Raw genomic sequence first — 17,373 nt, 5'->3', positions numbered from 1 at the left:
AAAAACAGCACCATCACTATTTGAAAAAAGTCATTTTTGATCAAATCTAGACAGACCCCATTTCCAGCAGCCATCACTCCAACACCTTATCCTTGAGTAATCATGCTAATTTGATCATTTGGTACTAGAAAATCACTTGCCATTATATCAAACACAGTTGAGAGCTATTTGGTTCATTAAATGAAGCTTAACATTGTCTTTGTGTTTGTATTTGAGCTGCCAAAGTATGCAATAGAATGCCATGTATTAAGGTCAATATTAGGTCAAAAATGGCAAAAAAGAAACAGCTTTCTCTAGAAACTCATCAGTCAATCATTGTTTTGAGGAAGAATTGCAAAGAAAAAGTCACTTTTGAAACAGAAAAACAAAAAGAAAAGGTTAGAGTGGGCAAAGAAACACAGACATTGGACAATAGATAATTGGAAAAGAGTGTTATGGATCTTAACCCCATTGAGATTTTGTGGGATCAGCTAGACTGTAAGGTGTGTGAGAAGTGCCTGACAAGACAGCCACATCTATGGCAAGTGCTACAGGAAGTGTGGGGTGAAATGTCACCTGAGTATCTGGACAAACTGACAGCTAGAATGTCAAAGATCTGCAATCTGTCATTACTGCATTGCTGATTTTTTGATGAGAAGTTCTGATTTTTTTTTTTCAAATTGTACTAGTAATTTTTCATGTTATTAATGTCTTGACTATACATTGTGATCAGTTGAATGACACTTTGGTGAATAAAAGTACCAATTTCTTTCCATAAGAGCAAAATCTGTACATTATTCCAAACTTTTGGCCGCCAGTGTATCTTCACATATATTGAACCGTTTGTCTGTATAATCATAAAACCTTGCAGATACAGTGCAGACATTTGAAAATTTTAAATTTAGACACAATTTCCCCCCGTTTAGATCGGTAAATAAACTTGGGTTACGGATGTAATGAAAATGGACATGAGTTTTTAGGAGACCACTCTCTGTAAAAACTCCAGAAATAACACTAGCCATATGATGGTGAGGGGTTGGCACACCTAAGAACATGCAATATTACATTTTTATTCATTGGCATTTTCACATTAGCAGCAGCACAGAAACAGTACACGTTGAGGGAAATCTCTTTAAATTCTGTAAACGTTGACCTCTGAGACATTGGTATATGACATGATATCCGGACCATCATGGAGTGAATTAAAATTGAAATCGCATTGTAGCCTTGCATGCTATATCTGCGTTTAACAGCCTGTATTAACTGCTGCAGTCAGCACTGCATGAGCTAGTGGCCCATTCTAGCGGCTGTGTGCGGAAAACACTGAGATGACAGCATCAGTATGAGATGATCCAGTGTTTATTATATTTAAATCCAAATTGCAAAGCTTATCAAAATGATCCCTTCCCAAATGTTGGCTATAAATTTATAACTTCTGTGCTCTGTTTGGGTGGTTTTGTGCTGACCAACAATAGCTATGTGTTTGTCAAGAATTATTGGTAACACTTTACAATAAGGTTTTATTTGTTAATTTATTAAAGTATCATGAACTAACAATTAACAATATTCTACAGCATTTATTAATCTTTGTTAATGTTGGTTATATACATTTTTAATTGTTAGTTCATGTTAGTTCCTATTGCATTAACGTCTGGTTACCTAGTGTAACCTTGGTTCTCTGAAGGAAAGGAGTGAGACACAGACCACTCTATGGGGAAGGTGCACCCTCACACGTCTGCTCTTGAAGCCTTTTGAAACATGCATTTAGGCAGCAGGAATTGGCTGCTGACATCGGGAGCCCCGCCCTTAAAATCAGGCAGCATTCCTCTTCAGAATAAATAGCTCTGAAAGATGAGCTGGGATTGCGGGGCCCTCCTGGTCTGTGTCTCACTCCTTTCCTTCAGAGAACCGAGGTTACACTAGGTAACCGGACGATCTTTCAGTCAAGTCGTTTCGGCACAGACCACTCTGTGGGAGATGTTTTGAACACACCTCACAATACAGTATTCATTATATATGCCTGTTATAATTGACAAATGTGTGAGAAGAGGCCCAGCTTGCAGCTGCGCAGATAACCTCAACAGAAATACCTTTAAATAAGGCCCAGGATGATGCCACAGCCCTGGTGGAATGAGCTTGAACACGATGTGAAAGTTCTTTCCCTGCACAGTGATATGCACATATAATGGCCTCGACTATCCAGTGCAAAAGGCTCTGCTTAGATAAAGCATGGCCTTTAACCGGCTTGAAAAACATACAAATAATTGATGACAAAGTCTAAAATCCTTAGTCCTGTCCATATAAATAGGCATGTACAGGGCAAAGAGCATGCAATCTCTGGCATTTTGCAGATGAAAAGGGAGGCAGGCAGAATGACGACAGTTGAAAAGACGAACATGCATAAGCCTTAGGAACTTTAGGTATAAAAGCAGCGTTTGGGTGTAAAATGACTACAGAGCCGGCAGCACTGAACACAGTATATGACGGATGCACCGACAGTGCATGAAGTTCCCCAACACGCTTCGCTGAGGCGAGTGTGAGTAAGAGAGCTGTCTTGTAAGACAAAATCTTTATATCCACCTCATTCAATGACTTGAATGGAATTCAAAACCTCTGTCAAGTCCCATTACAGAAACACTGATTTAGGAGTCGGGCAAAGCTGATGAACCTGTTTTAAAAAAGACGACACGCAAGTGGATGTTCCCCTGGTGTTACTCCCCTCAAAGCCCACATGACAGGCTGATATAGCAGACAAATAAATCTTCAATGTGGAATACGCTTTGCCTTGTTCAAACAATTCTTGCAAACATTTTCAAATGTCCACAATGGACACTGAAATGAAATAACATTGCGTCGGTTACACCAAGAATCAAACACATTCCACTTAGCGACACATAAGGGTCTAGTGGAGAAAACCCTAGTGCTTTGAATGGTTTCAATAACATTTTGAGGTAAACCTACCTCATGCAGTTTATTCCTCTCAGGAGAAAGGCCCATAGATTCCAAACGGCTGGGTCCGGGTGAAATATCTGCCCCCTTGCCTCTGATAGGAGGTCTCTGTACATCGGGAGGCGCCAGGGTTCCCCCTCCGGCATTCAGAATATTTCCACCGGCCGTGGGCGATTGTGCCACGACGGGGCCACAAATATAATCGTTAACGCTTGTTTGTGCACCCTCGCTAAGATATGAGGAATGAGGAGGGAATGCGTAAAGTAGTACATTCGGCCAATGGTGAGCCAGCGCATCTGTCCCCAAGGGCGCATCTCGGTCGCGAATCGAGAAGAACATCTCACACTGTGCCTTTTTGCGCGATGTGAACAGATCTATGGCAGCCCAAACCATGCCCAAATCATCTCTATCACCCGAAGATGCACTGTCCATTCCTGGTTGGAAAGTGAGGTCTGTGGGCATTTCTCTGAACTTTGCCATGTTTTCAACAGACCCCTCACTACAAGAGGGGATAACTTTGAATGAGGGGAGGCAGGACAAACTATCACTGGCCTCACTCCTCAGGGGACTGCGGGGCAAGCACGTAGCTACTCTTGCTTATTTTTCATGGGATGGTTGCGTCCCTGAGGTCTCTCCGGTGCAGGAGGATGAGGTTTCCTCACCCAAGCTCCTTGTGGGGCAGCAACATTAGAAGCATGCTTGGTCGGACAGGCTGTATGCTGAGGACATTTAGGAGGTGCCCAGCGATGGGGTGGGCATGCCGAAGTACTGTGCGCGGTGGGGGGAAAGAGAAACAGCTGTTGGCGCCGGAGTTTGTTTGTGGGGCAAAAGACAGCTAAAACCTTGTTCTCTTTCTTCTAAGACTAACAGCAGGCCTGCATAGCTGCCACCGCTTGGTTGGAGCATCTTGTCGTCCTCATGACAAAGTCCATTGCAGTGCGTATTTCAGTCCATAAGTCCTTAACCGGCTTACCCTCCTCAGTAGCCCCCCACATCAGCCTGCAACTTAGCCACATACGCAAGCAGTAAAGAAACAGAGTTCTGAGCTCTAACTACAGTACTTGTGCCTGGGACTTGTAGATTTTATCAAGAAGCTTGGTTGAGACCCTTGGCTGTCTGTGGGGCAGCTGAGGCACTGAATTCAACCCCAGATTCGTCTCAGGGGCCAAATAGGCGGCTAAAGACTGTTCCGCTTTAGGGCAATCCAAAAAGCCTCAGTTTATAGCATCCTCCATGTCCAAAAACACATTAAACCCTGCAACAGGCACTCGTGCAGAAAAAGGTTTATCCCACGTTTTCGTCATGTCAGGGAGGCAGTCCTCAAATGCCGGGTCGGTAGTTTTAGAAGAGGATGAGGACTGAGGAAGAAAGTTCCCATCCAGTCTGTTGATGGCCTGTATCGGGGGAGCCGCAGGCCATTCGACACCTAAGCGGTTAGCCGCGTGACGGCAAACTGTGACAAATAGGTCGCTGTGGGAATGACTCGCATCGCTTCTGCAGGGTTTGCAAATCAAAGCGGTAGCAGTCCAGGCATGAAACCGGGTCCTGTAGCACCACACGTGCGTACTCCAGTCCAAGACACAAAGCACAAACATGATGCGAGTCTTTCCTCTCAATATTGTTCCCACACACATTTGGGCAAGGCTGCACTGTGCAACGTGCTTTATGCGCGGTAGTAATCATGTCCGTCAATTGTAAGTGTCCCTATAGACAGCACAAACTCATACATAGCGAGCTGCAAGCCGAAGTGGCCACACAACTTGCAGTTAGCGTGAGTCTGAGAGGAAACTTTCTTTTCTCCGCACGGTCCTCAGGCAAGCCGAAGCAGCCAAGGTACCTACTAGCAATGCTAGTCGCGAGATTCATAATAATTTATCCCAACAACTTGTTCTCAAGTCGCAGCGAATAAGTTGAAGGACAAGCCAACCGGAATGTGATAAAATCAACCACAGAATACCACAATGCTCACGAAGTTGAGCGCAAACTGTTCTTCATTGAGCAGTTAAATTGCAGTATTTTAGCCAATCCAAACGACAAATCCAAGTAGAGCTTGTAGAGCAAGCCTTGAAGTGTGAAATTCTGAAGAGAAATTGAGCTGCTGCTCGATTTTATTCAGTAGGGCGGGGCTCCCGATGTCAGCAGCTAATTCCTGTATTTAAAAAGGCTTCAAGAGCATTAGCACGAGGGCGCACCTGTCCCATAGAGTGTCGAAACGACTTGACTGAAAGAGAACTAATGTTAACATATACAACATTTGATTTAAAAAAAATATATTATGTTGAAATTAACATTAACAAAGGTTATAAATTCTGTAGAAGTGGTTTTATTTGTTAGTTCATGTTAACTAATTTTGATAACTGATGATGGGGGGGGGGTGTCTTCAGTGCCCCCCACTTTGCTCGGTACATTTTCCTGCTTTTTTGTGCTTAGCCGATCACATGCCTGATCACTAATTTAGCACTCAAGATACGTCTCTGGTGATCCGATCACATGTGGTCAGACGAGACACATCGCTGTTTACACCTGGTCGCTTAAATGCATCTCCTGTGACCACTTGTGTTCGGATTTCAAGGGGAGGGTTTCCATCACTATGTCTTTGTGTTACTGCATGATGATAAACTGAAAAAAAAAATAATAAAAGACAAAGAAAGCACAAATAAAAGTGCTGTTTCTCCCAGATGCAGTTGAAATTCAATCTAAGCACAAACGCAACACTTGGAGCAGAATTATGTTTCTTAGGGGAAACGCATCTTGATACCAGGTGTAAACGGGGTGTAACAAACATTTATTTCTCATGATCTAAAATAATTGTTTAACCTCAAAGGTTGCATTTTAATGTCATTATGTAACTGCAAGCCTCTGACATTGTAGTTAATAGTCAAGACAGTACAATTCAGATCTTTTAAAAGGTGTGTGTGTGTGTGTTTGTCCAGAGCACACAGGAAAAGCAGGCATGTCGAGAGAAGAGCATGCAGGATCGACTGCGTTTGGGTCATTTCACCACCGTGAGACATGGAGCCTCATTTACAGAGCAGTGGACAGATGGCTACGCCTTCCAAAACCTCGTCAAGTAAGACACATTATGACTCTGAAACACACTGCTCACATACATCTACTATCTAGTGGCAATGTATAAAGGAATAGTTCACCCAAAATTGAAAAATGCTGTTATCATGTACTCACCCTCATGTTGTTCCAAACCTGTATGATGTTCTTTCTTCAGAGGAATAAAAATGGAGAAATACAGGAGAATGTCCTGGCTGCTCTTTTCCATACAACGATAGTGAGGTGGGGAAGAAGTATGGACTAATTTTATGATTCTTTTATTTCATTTTTGAAGCTTGACAGCATCTGTACCCTTTCACTTTCTTTGTATGGAAAACAGCAGCATGAACATTTTGCTAAACGTTTGTTTTCCACAGAAGAGAGAAAGTCATATGGGTTTGGAAGAACGTGAGGGCGAGTAAAATCATTTTCATTTTTAGTTGAAGGTGGTTTATCATTGTTTTTTTTATGCAGGCAGCAAGAATGGATCATTCAACAGCGTGAAGACATCGAGAGACAGAGGAAGCTGTTAGCCAAGAGAAAACCACCGTCAGCCAGCAGCTCACAGTCCCCCAGCACAAACACTGAGCCCAAACAACGCAAGACCAAAGCCGTGAACGGATCAGAGAACGACCCTTTTCTTAAACCCAGCCTTCCTCAGCTGTGAGTACCTACATCGCTGATCACAACTTTAATTCACCTGAAATGGGACTGTTGTTTCTTGTAGAGCCATAAGGCATTACCACTTTCACAGATTAACCCTCTGGGGTCTGAGGGTGTTTTGGGCCCTGGAGAAGTTTTGACATGCCTTGACATTTGTGCTTTTTCAGTTGCTTAAAAACATATTAATGGCTAAAGTCTGATAACCCTTCGAAGAGCTGTAAAATTGCCAGATTAGCGTACCGGTAAATAAACCACATATGCTATTCACACAGAGCAATATTTAAAAGTGTATATATATTTGATTTTTTATTTTTATTTAAGTCCGGTTCACGCATTTAAGAGCCCTTCAAAAACCATCTGTCACGGGTAAAACGTTTACAATGATATAATAAAATGCTTCCAGTTTGATATGTTGCCTGGGAAAAATGTATTTCGTCAGAAAGCAGGGTTGCTTTTGAATGACCGCCAGTGAAGTAACATGCTTTTTATAATCATAATTGTGTATTTCCGGCATCTACCCGCAGGGGCTAAGTGGGTGACCATAACTAGCCAATTCCTGACTTGTTGAAGTTAATACTCATACTGTTGTCATAACAGATTTTAGTAGATTAATCTTCTGTTTGTCATTGTTGCGAAATGTATGGAGTTTCAGTTTCTTCCTGTTGCTGTTACTGTCCTGCAGGCTAACATTAGCTGAGTACCACGAGCAGGAGGAGATCTTCAAACTGAGACTTGGTCATCTCAAAAAGGTCAGTACTCCAGCTCAGTAGATCCCTTATCATTCAGATCCTGATGCATTGACAACATTTCTTATACATTATTAATTTGGGGTTGTGAAGATATTTAAGGGGCCAATAGCTTTTTTTAAACAGAGCTGCATTGAACCTACACCACACCTCTACCTCTCTGTGTCGTTCTGCAAGTGTAATTCAATAGAATTTGTAGATTATTTAGCCACTGTACACCATACTGTCTTACGTACCGTCAAAACATCATACATATCGGAAAGTTGTGCTTGTAACTTCATAATACAAAGAAACATAAACAGAATATAAATGCAGCAGATGCTCCCGATTAAAACGAGCACAAATACCAGGGCCGGAGTGGCAGTCGGGAAGATAGGGAGAATTCCCGCTGGGCCGGTCAAAAATTGGGCCGGTTAGGTCCGCATGTTGATTGACAAACTTTCATCATGCATACAGTATGTCGCATAACAATTGCCAACAGTCAGTAACATCCGGTATTTAAAGGATCAGAATTGCGTTCCATATTATAGCGGACGCAGTCTGTATTTTATCATCTCTCACCCAAACAAATTAGAGAGTAGCATGTGAGAGACGAAACTGATGTTGCGCCGCTTCACTTGACAGCGCCTGAAGGATCACAGAAGATCCATCGAGAACAGATAGGCTGCTAATAGCTGAATGGATGAACGTGCTTCAGGTACAAGATCATCACAAGTTTAATACTGACTGCAGTCTTACAATCTCAATCAATTAATCTCTGAAATCCTCTTCCCTAGCAGTGCAGAATGATAATAGTAAAATTATTTTTTGTCACAAAATAACAGAATACTTGAAGTAAATGAATACAGATGCAACAGCATGACACAGTACGAAAATAAAGTGACTTTACAGCTCTCAAAAGATTAAACTCAACTAAACAAACTGCACAGAGTGCCTTCAGTGTTGTATAATGCAATAAAACCCTCTTAAAGAGACAGTAACCATTTTGCCTTTGTCCTGAACACCATACCATTACATTCCAAGTAAAAGAAAAGTACAAATGTGTTATTTTTAGTCTTTTATTTCACTCTTATCATTGTAAAATGGCACGTTTTTGAATGGCATGTAAAAAAGTAAAAACAGTTACTCAACTTTAATTGTTTTACTGGATCTGTTGATATTTTAATTATCTAAAATACAAAGCACTGACCATTTAAAGTGTGAGCCTGTACATCTTGAAAGAGTTATAAACATTTACAGTCCTATAGTGTTATTATGTGTTATTATGTTTAATCTGTGTCTTCAGAAGCGATATGATAGTTGTGGGTGAGAAACAGATCAATATTTAAGTTTTTTTTTTTTTTTTTTTTTTACTATAAATTCTCCTCCCTGCCCAGTAGGGTGCGATATACTTATGTAAATCACCAAAAACAGAAGAAGAACTCTTAAGAGAGAAGAGTGCTTATGAAAGTGAAAGTGGAGATTTATAGTAAAAAAAATGACTTAATTATTGATCTGTTTCTCACCGCTTCTCATTTACTTGCATTGAATGGACCAACAGTTCTTCTAAACAGCTTCATTCATGTTCTGCAAAAGAAAGTCATACACATCTGGGATGGCATGAGGGTGAGGAAATTATCAAATATCCCTTTAACATTCACTTATTTTTACAACGCATACAATGATGTCTTATGACAAAATGAAAATCTTAGTGAATGCCGTATGTGGGATAATGACATGGAAAGCTTAAATACATTTCAGGTAATTACATATATTGCATATTTTTGCTGTGATCTTGTTTTATTGTTATCATCTTCACCTCCAACCCCCCTTTTGGGTGTGGGCTGACTTGGACATAACACCCCGGGCTGAATACGAATCCCACTCCGGCCCTGACAAATACTATGTGAAATGCAATGTGATGGACTTCAGAGGATGAACTGATGCCAACTCCAACTGTAAGACATGGGATACTTCATATGCCATTGCCTGAACCTTGGATTTAGGATAGCCCTCACCGAAATTACCGGCCAGGTTGAACTGCGATGCACCCAGCTGATCTCTGCCTACATCACCTCGGTCTAATGACTACACTCTTGAAATGGAATACATAGACTATCAATTAATTGCCAACAAAACCCTTCATCAGCCAACTAACAAGGACAATTGCATCTATGAACTTCTGCAGTTAATCCAGGATGGACATTAGACTTTAATCTTACAGTTCATACAAAATTTTTGTTAAAACACTGGCCCTTAACACTTACTTAGTTTACTAATCTTAAACCATGACTTGCACTATACATAAGTAATATTGGCATTAAATTCATGCTGTTAGCCAGAGGGGAAGTGGCCCCCACAGTGAGCCTGGTTTCTCCCAATTTTATTTTTCTCCATTAACCAACATTGAGTTTTGTGTTCCTTGCCACAGTCGCCTTTGGCGTGCTCACTGGGGTTCTAAATACAATTATTATTTAATTATTTAATTTTGATACACAATTTACAATCATATTTAATCAAACTACACAATTATCACTCTAAGACTTTATAGATGTTACAGTTTCATGTTTTATTAATGCATGATTTTCTGTAAAGCTGCTTTGAATAGATGTGTGCTGTGAAAAGAGCTATACAAATAAAAATAACTTGAATTTGGGGCCTGGGTAGCTCAGAAAGTAAAGACGCTGACTACCACCCCTGGAGTCGCGATTTTGAATCCAGGGCATGCTGAGTGACTCCAGCCAGGTCTCCTAAGCAACCAAATTTGCCCAGTTGCTAGGGAGGGTAGCGTTACATGGGGTAACCTCCTCGTGGTCTCTATAATGTGGTTCTCGCTCTCGGTGGGGCAAATGGTGAGTTGTGGTGGATGCCGCGGAGAATAGTGTGAAGCCTCCACATGCGCTAGGTCTCCGCGGTAACGCAGTCAACAAGCCACGTGGTAAGATGCGCGGATCTACAGTCTCAGACACGGAGGCAACTGAGATTCGTCCTCCGCCACCCAGATTGAGGCGAATCACTACGCCACCTCGAGTGCATTGGGAATTGGGCATTCCAAATTTGGGAGAAAATCAACAAAAAAAAATGACTTGAATTGACTTGACTTGATATGCTATATAGATCTTAAAATCTTGGAGAAAATGCGAACTTACCTCAGATATCTTTAATATACACTACCGGTCAAAACTTTTGAAACACTTGACTGAAATGTTTCTCATGGTCTTAAAAATCTTTTGATCTGGAGAGTCACGTGACGTAATGCTAGAAGCAGACGTGTGAGCGACTAGCTCTGTGCACTTTGCTAGTTTTTAATTATTTTCATGTTTAATCCGGTGAGATTCGATACACCCAGTTACATATTTGCTCTTTGAGGTAAACATGGCAAAGAAGTAAAAATCGTCAGACTCTGGAGACATTAAAAGACACTTATGTTCTCTAGCTGAAACCTCTGATGGGCCTGCGAACCGGGGACTCGAGTTGGAAAGCGTGACGGAAGAAGATATTCAGCGTCAACTGTCCATCATCTCGGTGATGCTGATGAAGGTTATTGCTGATTGAAGGATCTCGCTGTAATAGGTCGATCTATTACAGCGATGGAAACTAAATTCTCTGAATTGGTCACAAGAGTCGCAGATGTTGAGAAACGAATCGATTATCTGGAGTCGTCGGAAAAGGAATTATCCGCTAATCCGCCCGCGTCCAAAACAGACTTGGAAAATATTTTGGAAAAATTGGAAGATCTTGAAAATAGGAATCGAAGGAACAATATACGAATTGTTGGAATTCCTGAGCATGAAGAGGGCAGAGATGTGAAATTCCTGGACGAGCTCTTCCCGAGTCTGCTCAACATAACAGGCCATAAACTGGAAATCGAGCGAGCTCACAGAGTCCCGGCTCGGAGATCTGCTGAGGGAGACCTGATCAATCCTGGCCAAATTTCTGAGATCATCCGATAAAGATCTCATGTTGCGCCAGGCGAGGAGCAAAGGAAAGCTTTCTTGGAAGAATCACAATATTTTCTTGTTCCCGGACTTTGCGAATTCAACGAGAGAAACGTGATCTGTTCAAGGAATGTAAGGAACTCTTACATCAACGGAAGATCACTTTTGCACTGATGTTTCCGGCCAAACTGAGAATAGACACCAAAGACAGCTGCAAAGTATTTTTATGCCCCAAAAAAGCACTGTCCTTTATAGAAACTATGGGTAAGTAAACCATTGCATGTTACTTATGTGAGTGGACTGACTTGCTGTTCAGTAACTCGATTGTCTGAGGAAGCTGGGTGCCATTTTTTGTTTCTTTTTGCGTTGGCTCCTCCTAGTGGCTGGAGTTTGTTTTTTGAAATGACACTTCCTTCAAGAAACTTTGCATTGACGGAAGATCGCTTTTACACTGAAGTTCCCGGCCAGATTTAGAATGGACACTATAGATGAACGCCAAATATCCACATGTCCACACAAAGATGTCTTTTATAAAGCTGACGGACTGAGTAAGTCATGATGTATTTTTTTTTATGCGGCCTGAATTTGACTCTTGATCATCCGAGGAACCGGGATGTCTATTTTGTTTCTTTTTGTGCTGGTTTCGCCTAGCGGCTGGAGTTTGTTTTGTTGAATAACACTGCTTCGGGACAGTGTTGTTGATGAATCTGTTTGTTCTTTGTGCTTATGTCTCCTGTTGGCTGGAGTTTGTTTTTGTGGAGTATTTTTAAGGGACATTGGAATGACTACATCATTGCTGCACTCATAACAGCTGGTTCACTGAACACTTGACACACCTGTTTGTCTGTCCGAGGAAACTGAACGGCTTTATATCAGCTGGAATTTGTTTTGTGGAGGAACACACCTTCAAGACAGTTCTGTGAATGAATCTACACGTTCTTTGTTTATTCTGCCTGTTGGCTGGGGTCTGTTTTACAAAGTATTTTCTGTTATGTACTTTTGCCTAACAAAATCTGTATAGAAGCACTGGACTTGAGCAATCCGATGGCAAAGTTGTCGCGGGGGTTCTCGCATGCGTACATGGACTCTTTGAGTTTAGAGGGATTGACGCCGGTTGGCGCTGTCGTGCGCGGGGTTAATGCACACGTTTTTCTTTTTTCTGTTTGTTTTGTTCTGGGGAAAGTTCGGGGTTTGATTGTTGCATTGATGTTGAAATGTTGTCTTTGTAATCTTGTTTTTGACACAATTTATTTTTTCTATTATATCAAATGTCAAATGTTAATATGAGTGGGATATCTTTCACCACATGGAATGTGAATGGGTTGGGGCACCCCATAAAAAGAAGGAAGGTTATTTCTTTAATTAAACTTAAGAAATATGATATAGTGTTTCTTCAAGAAACACATCTTTCTCAACAGGAAGCTGAAAAATTTGGGAAGATATGCGGTGGGCATGTTTTCTTTAGTGCTGGCTCAAGTATATTTATCATTATATTGATAAATAAACATCTACAATTCAAATGTCTCAAACAGATTAAAGATAAATCAGGAAGAGTCATTGTTGTTCTAGCAGAAATTCAGGGGCAAAGGTTGATTTTGGCTTATATTTACGCACCGAACATTGATGATCAGGGCTTTTTTAAAGATCTTGAAGGGATTTTGCAAACCGCTGGTACCCCTCATGATATACTATTGAGAGGAGACTTTAATCTTTTGATGGACTCATTCCTTGATCATAGTGAAGCAAAAGTATGTAAGCCCCCTAGAGCAACATTGACACTTCACATGATGTGTAAAATCTTGGTCTTGCAGATGTTTGGCGACTTTTGAACCCATCTGGTAGAGACTATACATTTTTTTCATCAGTCCATAAGATTTATTCTAGAATAGATTTTTATATATATATATATATATATATATATATATATATATATATATATATATATATATATATATATATATATATATATATCTAAGTCCCTCATTTCATCTGTTGTCGATTGCTCAGTTGGAAACATTTTAGTCTCAGATCACGCCCTGGTGAGCTTGGTGGTGTTGCCACATACGGAGAAAAAGAAATCATACAGCTGACACTTTAATGTATCCCTTTTGCAAAATCCTGATTTCCAAAAAATGTTAGACTGAAATCAATGTCTATATGGAGACCAACTGGTCCTCAGTATCCTCTGTGGGCGTGGCTTGGGAGGCACTTAAGGCTGTTCTTAGGGGTCGGATCATACAGTATGCCTCATTCACCAAAAAATCCAAAGCACGAGAACTAGTGGAGTTGGAAGGGAATATTAAAAGTGTCGAGGCAGAGCTGAAGCGCCGAATGTTGTCTAATGGCCTCAGAGAATTGACCCATTTGAAATACAGATATAATACTATTTTGTCGTGGAAAGTGGAGTTTTGGTTATTCAGGGCAAGACAGTCATATTTTGTGTCAGGGGACAAAGCAGGGACGCTTTTTGCTAGATATATAAAGCAGAGAGAGTCTTTTTCTACCATTCCTTCAGTGAAATCTGCTGGTGGTGAATTTTTACCTCGACCATTGATATTAATTATGCCTTTAAAGACTTCTATCTTGATCACTATAGTTCCACATCTTCGTCTACTGATGATGATATTAGAAATTTTGTGGAACCATTAGAACTCCCTAAATTGACAACTGAGCAAAAAAACTCTCTTGATTCTGAGATAACCTTGGAGAAACTTGACGAGGTAATTAAGGCCTTACCTACAGGCAAGACTCCGGGGCCAGATGGCTTTGCTGCTGAATTATTTAGATCTTATGCTACAGAATTGACTCCACTTTTGTTAGAAGTTTATTCGGAATCATTAAAGAATGGAAAGCTTCCGCCAACCATGACGCAAGCCCGGATCAGCCTGATTCTTAAAGGCAAATATCCAAGCGAGTGTAAGAGTTACCGTCCAATTTCCCTGATCCAGCTAGATGTAAAAATGTTTGCTAAAATTTTGGCCAAAACGATTATGTAAAGTTATGACATCTCTTATACATATAGATCAGGTGGGGTTTATTCGGGGCCACGGCTCTTCTGATAACATTAGGCATTTCAATATCAACATCAATATCATGTGGTCAGTGGCGAATGATCAGACTCCGGTCGCTGCCATCTCACTTGACGCCGAAAAGGCGTTTGATATGATTGAATGGGATTACCTTTTTAGATTTTGGATATGTATGGGTTTGGTTTGGATCAAGTTACTTTATAGACACCCTGTAGTGGCGGTACAAACAAATGGATTAATTTCAGATTATTTTACAGATTATTGTTCTGTCTTGCCCTGGAACCATTAGCAGCCGCGATAAGAAAGGAGGATCATTTTTCAGGGGTGGTGGTGGGAGGCATGGCATATAAGCTTCTGCTTTATGCAGATGATATTATATTATTCGTCTCTGACCCTTCTAAATCTATGCCTTGCCTCCACAGAATTATTAATTTATTTTCTAAATTCTCAGGATACAAAGTCAACTGGTCTAAATCCGAAACTTTGGCTCTGACAGTGTACTGTCCAGTAACGGCCTTCCAGTGACTCAAACAGGGCATTAAGTATTTGGGTATTTTATTTCCAACAAATTGTCTGATTTAGTTTGTTAATTTTGACCCTTTAATAAAAAGGATTTCGAGCGATGTAGACAGGTGGGCTTCATTACATTTATCGATGATTGGGAAGGCTAATGTTATTAAAATGAACTGTATTCCAAAATTTAACTACCTGCTACAGTCTCTCCCAGTAGATGTCCCCCTCTCTTATTTCAAGCAATTCGAGAGCATTGTGAAGTCTTTTATTTGGAGTGGCAAATGCCCCAGATTACATTTTAGTAAGCTACATAGACCGATTAACAAAGGTGGGCAGGCCTACCCAAGATTTTGTTTTATTATTATGCGTTCGGTCTCAGACATTTGGCTCATTGTTCGCTTCCACCTGAAAGAGCCCATCCTTGGTTCTGCATTGAACAAGAAGTTATTACCCCTATTTTGCCATTGCAAAGCCTTTCTGCCAATCTAACCAGAGAAGTTAAATCACACCCCGGTATTTCACATTTGCACTCAGTATGGTCAAAAGTGTCCAGAGTGTTTACTTCAGATATTTATCTAAATGTTGCCTCGAGCCTATGGCTAAACCCCAAACTATGCATTAATAAGTCCCCTTTTTGTTGGTCAGAGTGGATTGCGAGGGGGGTTAATACACTTGGTGATCTTTATGAGAGTGGTGTGATGAGATCCTTTGAAAATTTGGTTCAATATTTTGGGATCCCCAGATCAAATTTTTTTTAGGTATCTTCAGCTACGCCACTTGTTCTGTACTATTTTTGGGAATAGCATACACCCCCCTAAAGCAGCAGATACTCTAGGAGAGGTGATTTCTGCTTTTGGAAAAGGTAATGAGGCATCAGTTTATTGCTCCCTGCTAATTCAGAGTCTGGGGGACAACCACTCTCAAGAGATTTTGGGAGAAAGATTTAAACTTAGAATTGGAGGAGGGAGAATGGGCTAGGATTTAAAAAAAAAACATAAAAACTGCACCTTGAGATGCAAGGTTGCGCCTTATACAGTTCAAGATTTTACATCGGTTCTATTGGTCTCCCTCTAAATTGTATAGGCTTGGTCTTAAAGACACACCCACCTGCTGGCGATGCCAATCAGCGAACGGATATATAACCCATGTCTTTTGGGGGTGTATTGAAATACAAAAGTTTTGGTTAAAGGTGCAGAGTCTGGTGTGTGATGTGTTAGGCATTCAGGTATCATTCTGCCCCAGACTCTGTATCTTGGGTGATGGGGCGGTCATTGACATTGAAAGTAGACACATAAAGAGTTGGGTCTTAACCAGTGTCGTGATTGCCAGGCAGATCATTTTGAGGGGTTGGAGGCTGGCTGGAGCGCCCTCATTTCAGGAGTGGTGCTCGGAGATGGGAAGGATGTTAACTTCAAAAATAATGCGATTTAATCATGATTAACTATTTTAATCTACTGACAGTTCTCCTTTTGTATGATATGACTTTAATTGTATAATTAAATTGTATAATTTATTTTAAAATACATTTAAGCTGTATGTAATATCAGCAGACTGTTCCTGTAACTTTATTTATTTTGTAATATTTCTGTGGTATTCATGTTTTGGTGTGTTTGTAGGAGGAGGCAGAGATTCAGGCGGAGCTCGAGAGGTTGGAGAGGGTACGAAATCTTCACATCCGAGAGTTGAAAAGAATAAACAATGAAGACAGTTCACAGTATGTACCAGCACTTTTGATGACATCAGCCTCTGCATTTATTTATTTTCCTTTTTTGATTAATTCATACTGAACATTGATTACTAGTGGACCTCACTATAAAACTAGAGGGTCAGTTACTATGTTTTTCCCCTGAAGGCCACTGTAATGTTAGTCATGATTTCTTGCACCAAAATTGGTCATAATTTATTTTTCACGACCGTTTTCACCCTCTTTCTGAACCTTACAATTAAATGAACTGTTTTTGCTACTGTACCTTTAAGACTTTATGTAAATGACCTCTGTTATGATTGGATAACATCTTTGCATGTGAAATGAGTAACAATACCCCATGTGGGTGGTCCTATTTGAATGATCTTGTGCATGTGATGTCATAATGGTCAGGGTGAACTGGAAGGGAGCTTTGTGTTGTGAATGTTAGTTTGTCTTCACAGTACATCAAAGTTTCATCTTAAAAGAGCATGTCATGAACCCTTGAACATTTAAAAATGAAATGTTCCTGTTGATTTTTCCAGATTCAAGGACCACCCCACTCTGAATGAACGCTATCTGCTGTTACACCTGTTGGGCAGAGGGGGTTTTAGTGAGGTCTACAAGGTATATTTAACCCTCATTCATAACAGAAAGTGATACATGCTGACTTTTGAGAGATGAATGGATCATTTACTTTACCATTCTGTTCTTCAGGCTTTTGATTTAATAGAGCAACGGTATGCTGCTGTGAAAATACATCAACTGAACAAAAACTGGAGAGAGGAGAAGAAGGAAAATTATCACAAGTATGTTCCTCCTCTTTGATTCTGTTTAAGGAATATTCT

The 17,373-nt window shown here is 40.6% G+C and overlaps 1 protein-coding gene across 6 annotated transcripts in view; it reads left to right on the top strand.

The window, feature by feature from the left end:
• LOC127448062 (serine/threonine-protein kinase tousled-like 1-B) overlaps positions 1 to 17,373 on the top strand; it is a 71,430-nt gene that overhangs the window by 45,499 nt on the left and 8,558 nt on the right. For all 6 annotated transcript variants that reach the window (XM_051710338.1, XM_051710336.1, XM_051710337.1 and 3 more), the window contains 6 exons: positions 5,862 to 5,998; positions 6,448 to 6,636; positions 7,319 to 7,385; positions 16,458 to 16,555; positions 17,071 to 17,152; positions 17,243 to 17,334. In XM_051710338.1, the coding sequence (XP_051566298.1) occupies positions 5,862 to 5,998; positions 6,448 to 6,636; positions 7,319 to 7,385; positions 16,458 to 16,555; positions 17,071 to 17,152; positions 17,243 to 17,334 (665 nt within the window). The remainder of the gene's footprint in view (positions 1 to 5,861; positions 5,999 to 6,447; positions 6,637 to 7,318; positions 7,386 to 16,457; positions 16,556 to 17,070; positions 17,153 to 17,242; positions 17,335 to 17,373) is intronic.

The sequence above is a fragment of the Myxocyprinus asiaticus genome, chromosome 11 (assembly GCF_019703515.2).
Source record: "Myxocyprinus asiaticus isolate MX2 ecotype Aquarium Trade chromosome 11, UBuf_Myxa_2, whole genome shotgun sequence".
Lineage (NCBI taxonomy): Eukaryota > Metazoa > Chordata > Actinopteri > Cypriniformes > Catostomidae > Myxocyprinus > Myxocyprinus asiaticus.
The sequence above is the reverse complement of the archived record's forward strand: the minus strand, read 5'-3'. Positions and strand labels throughout refer to the sequence as shown.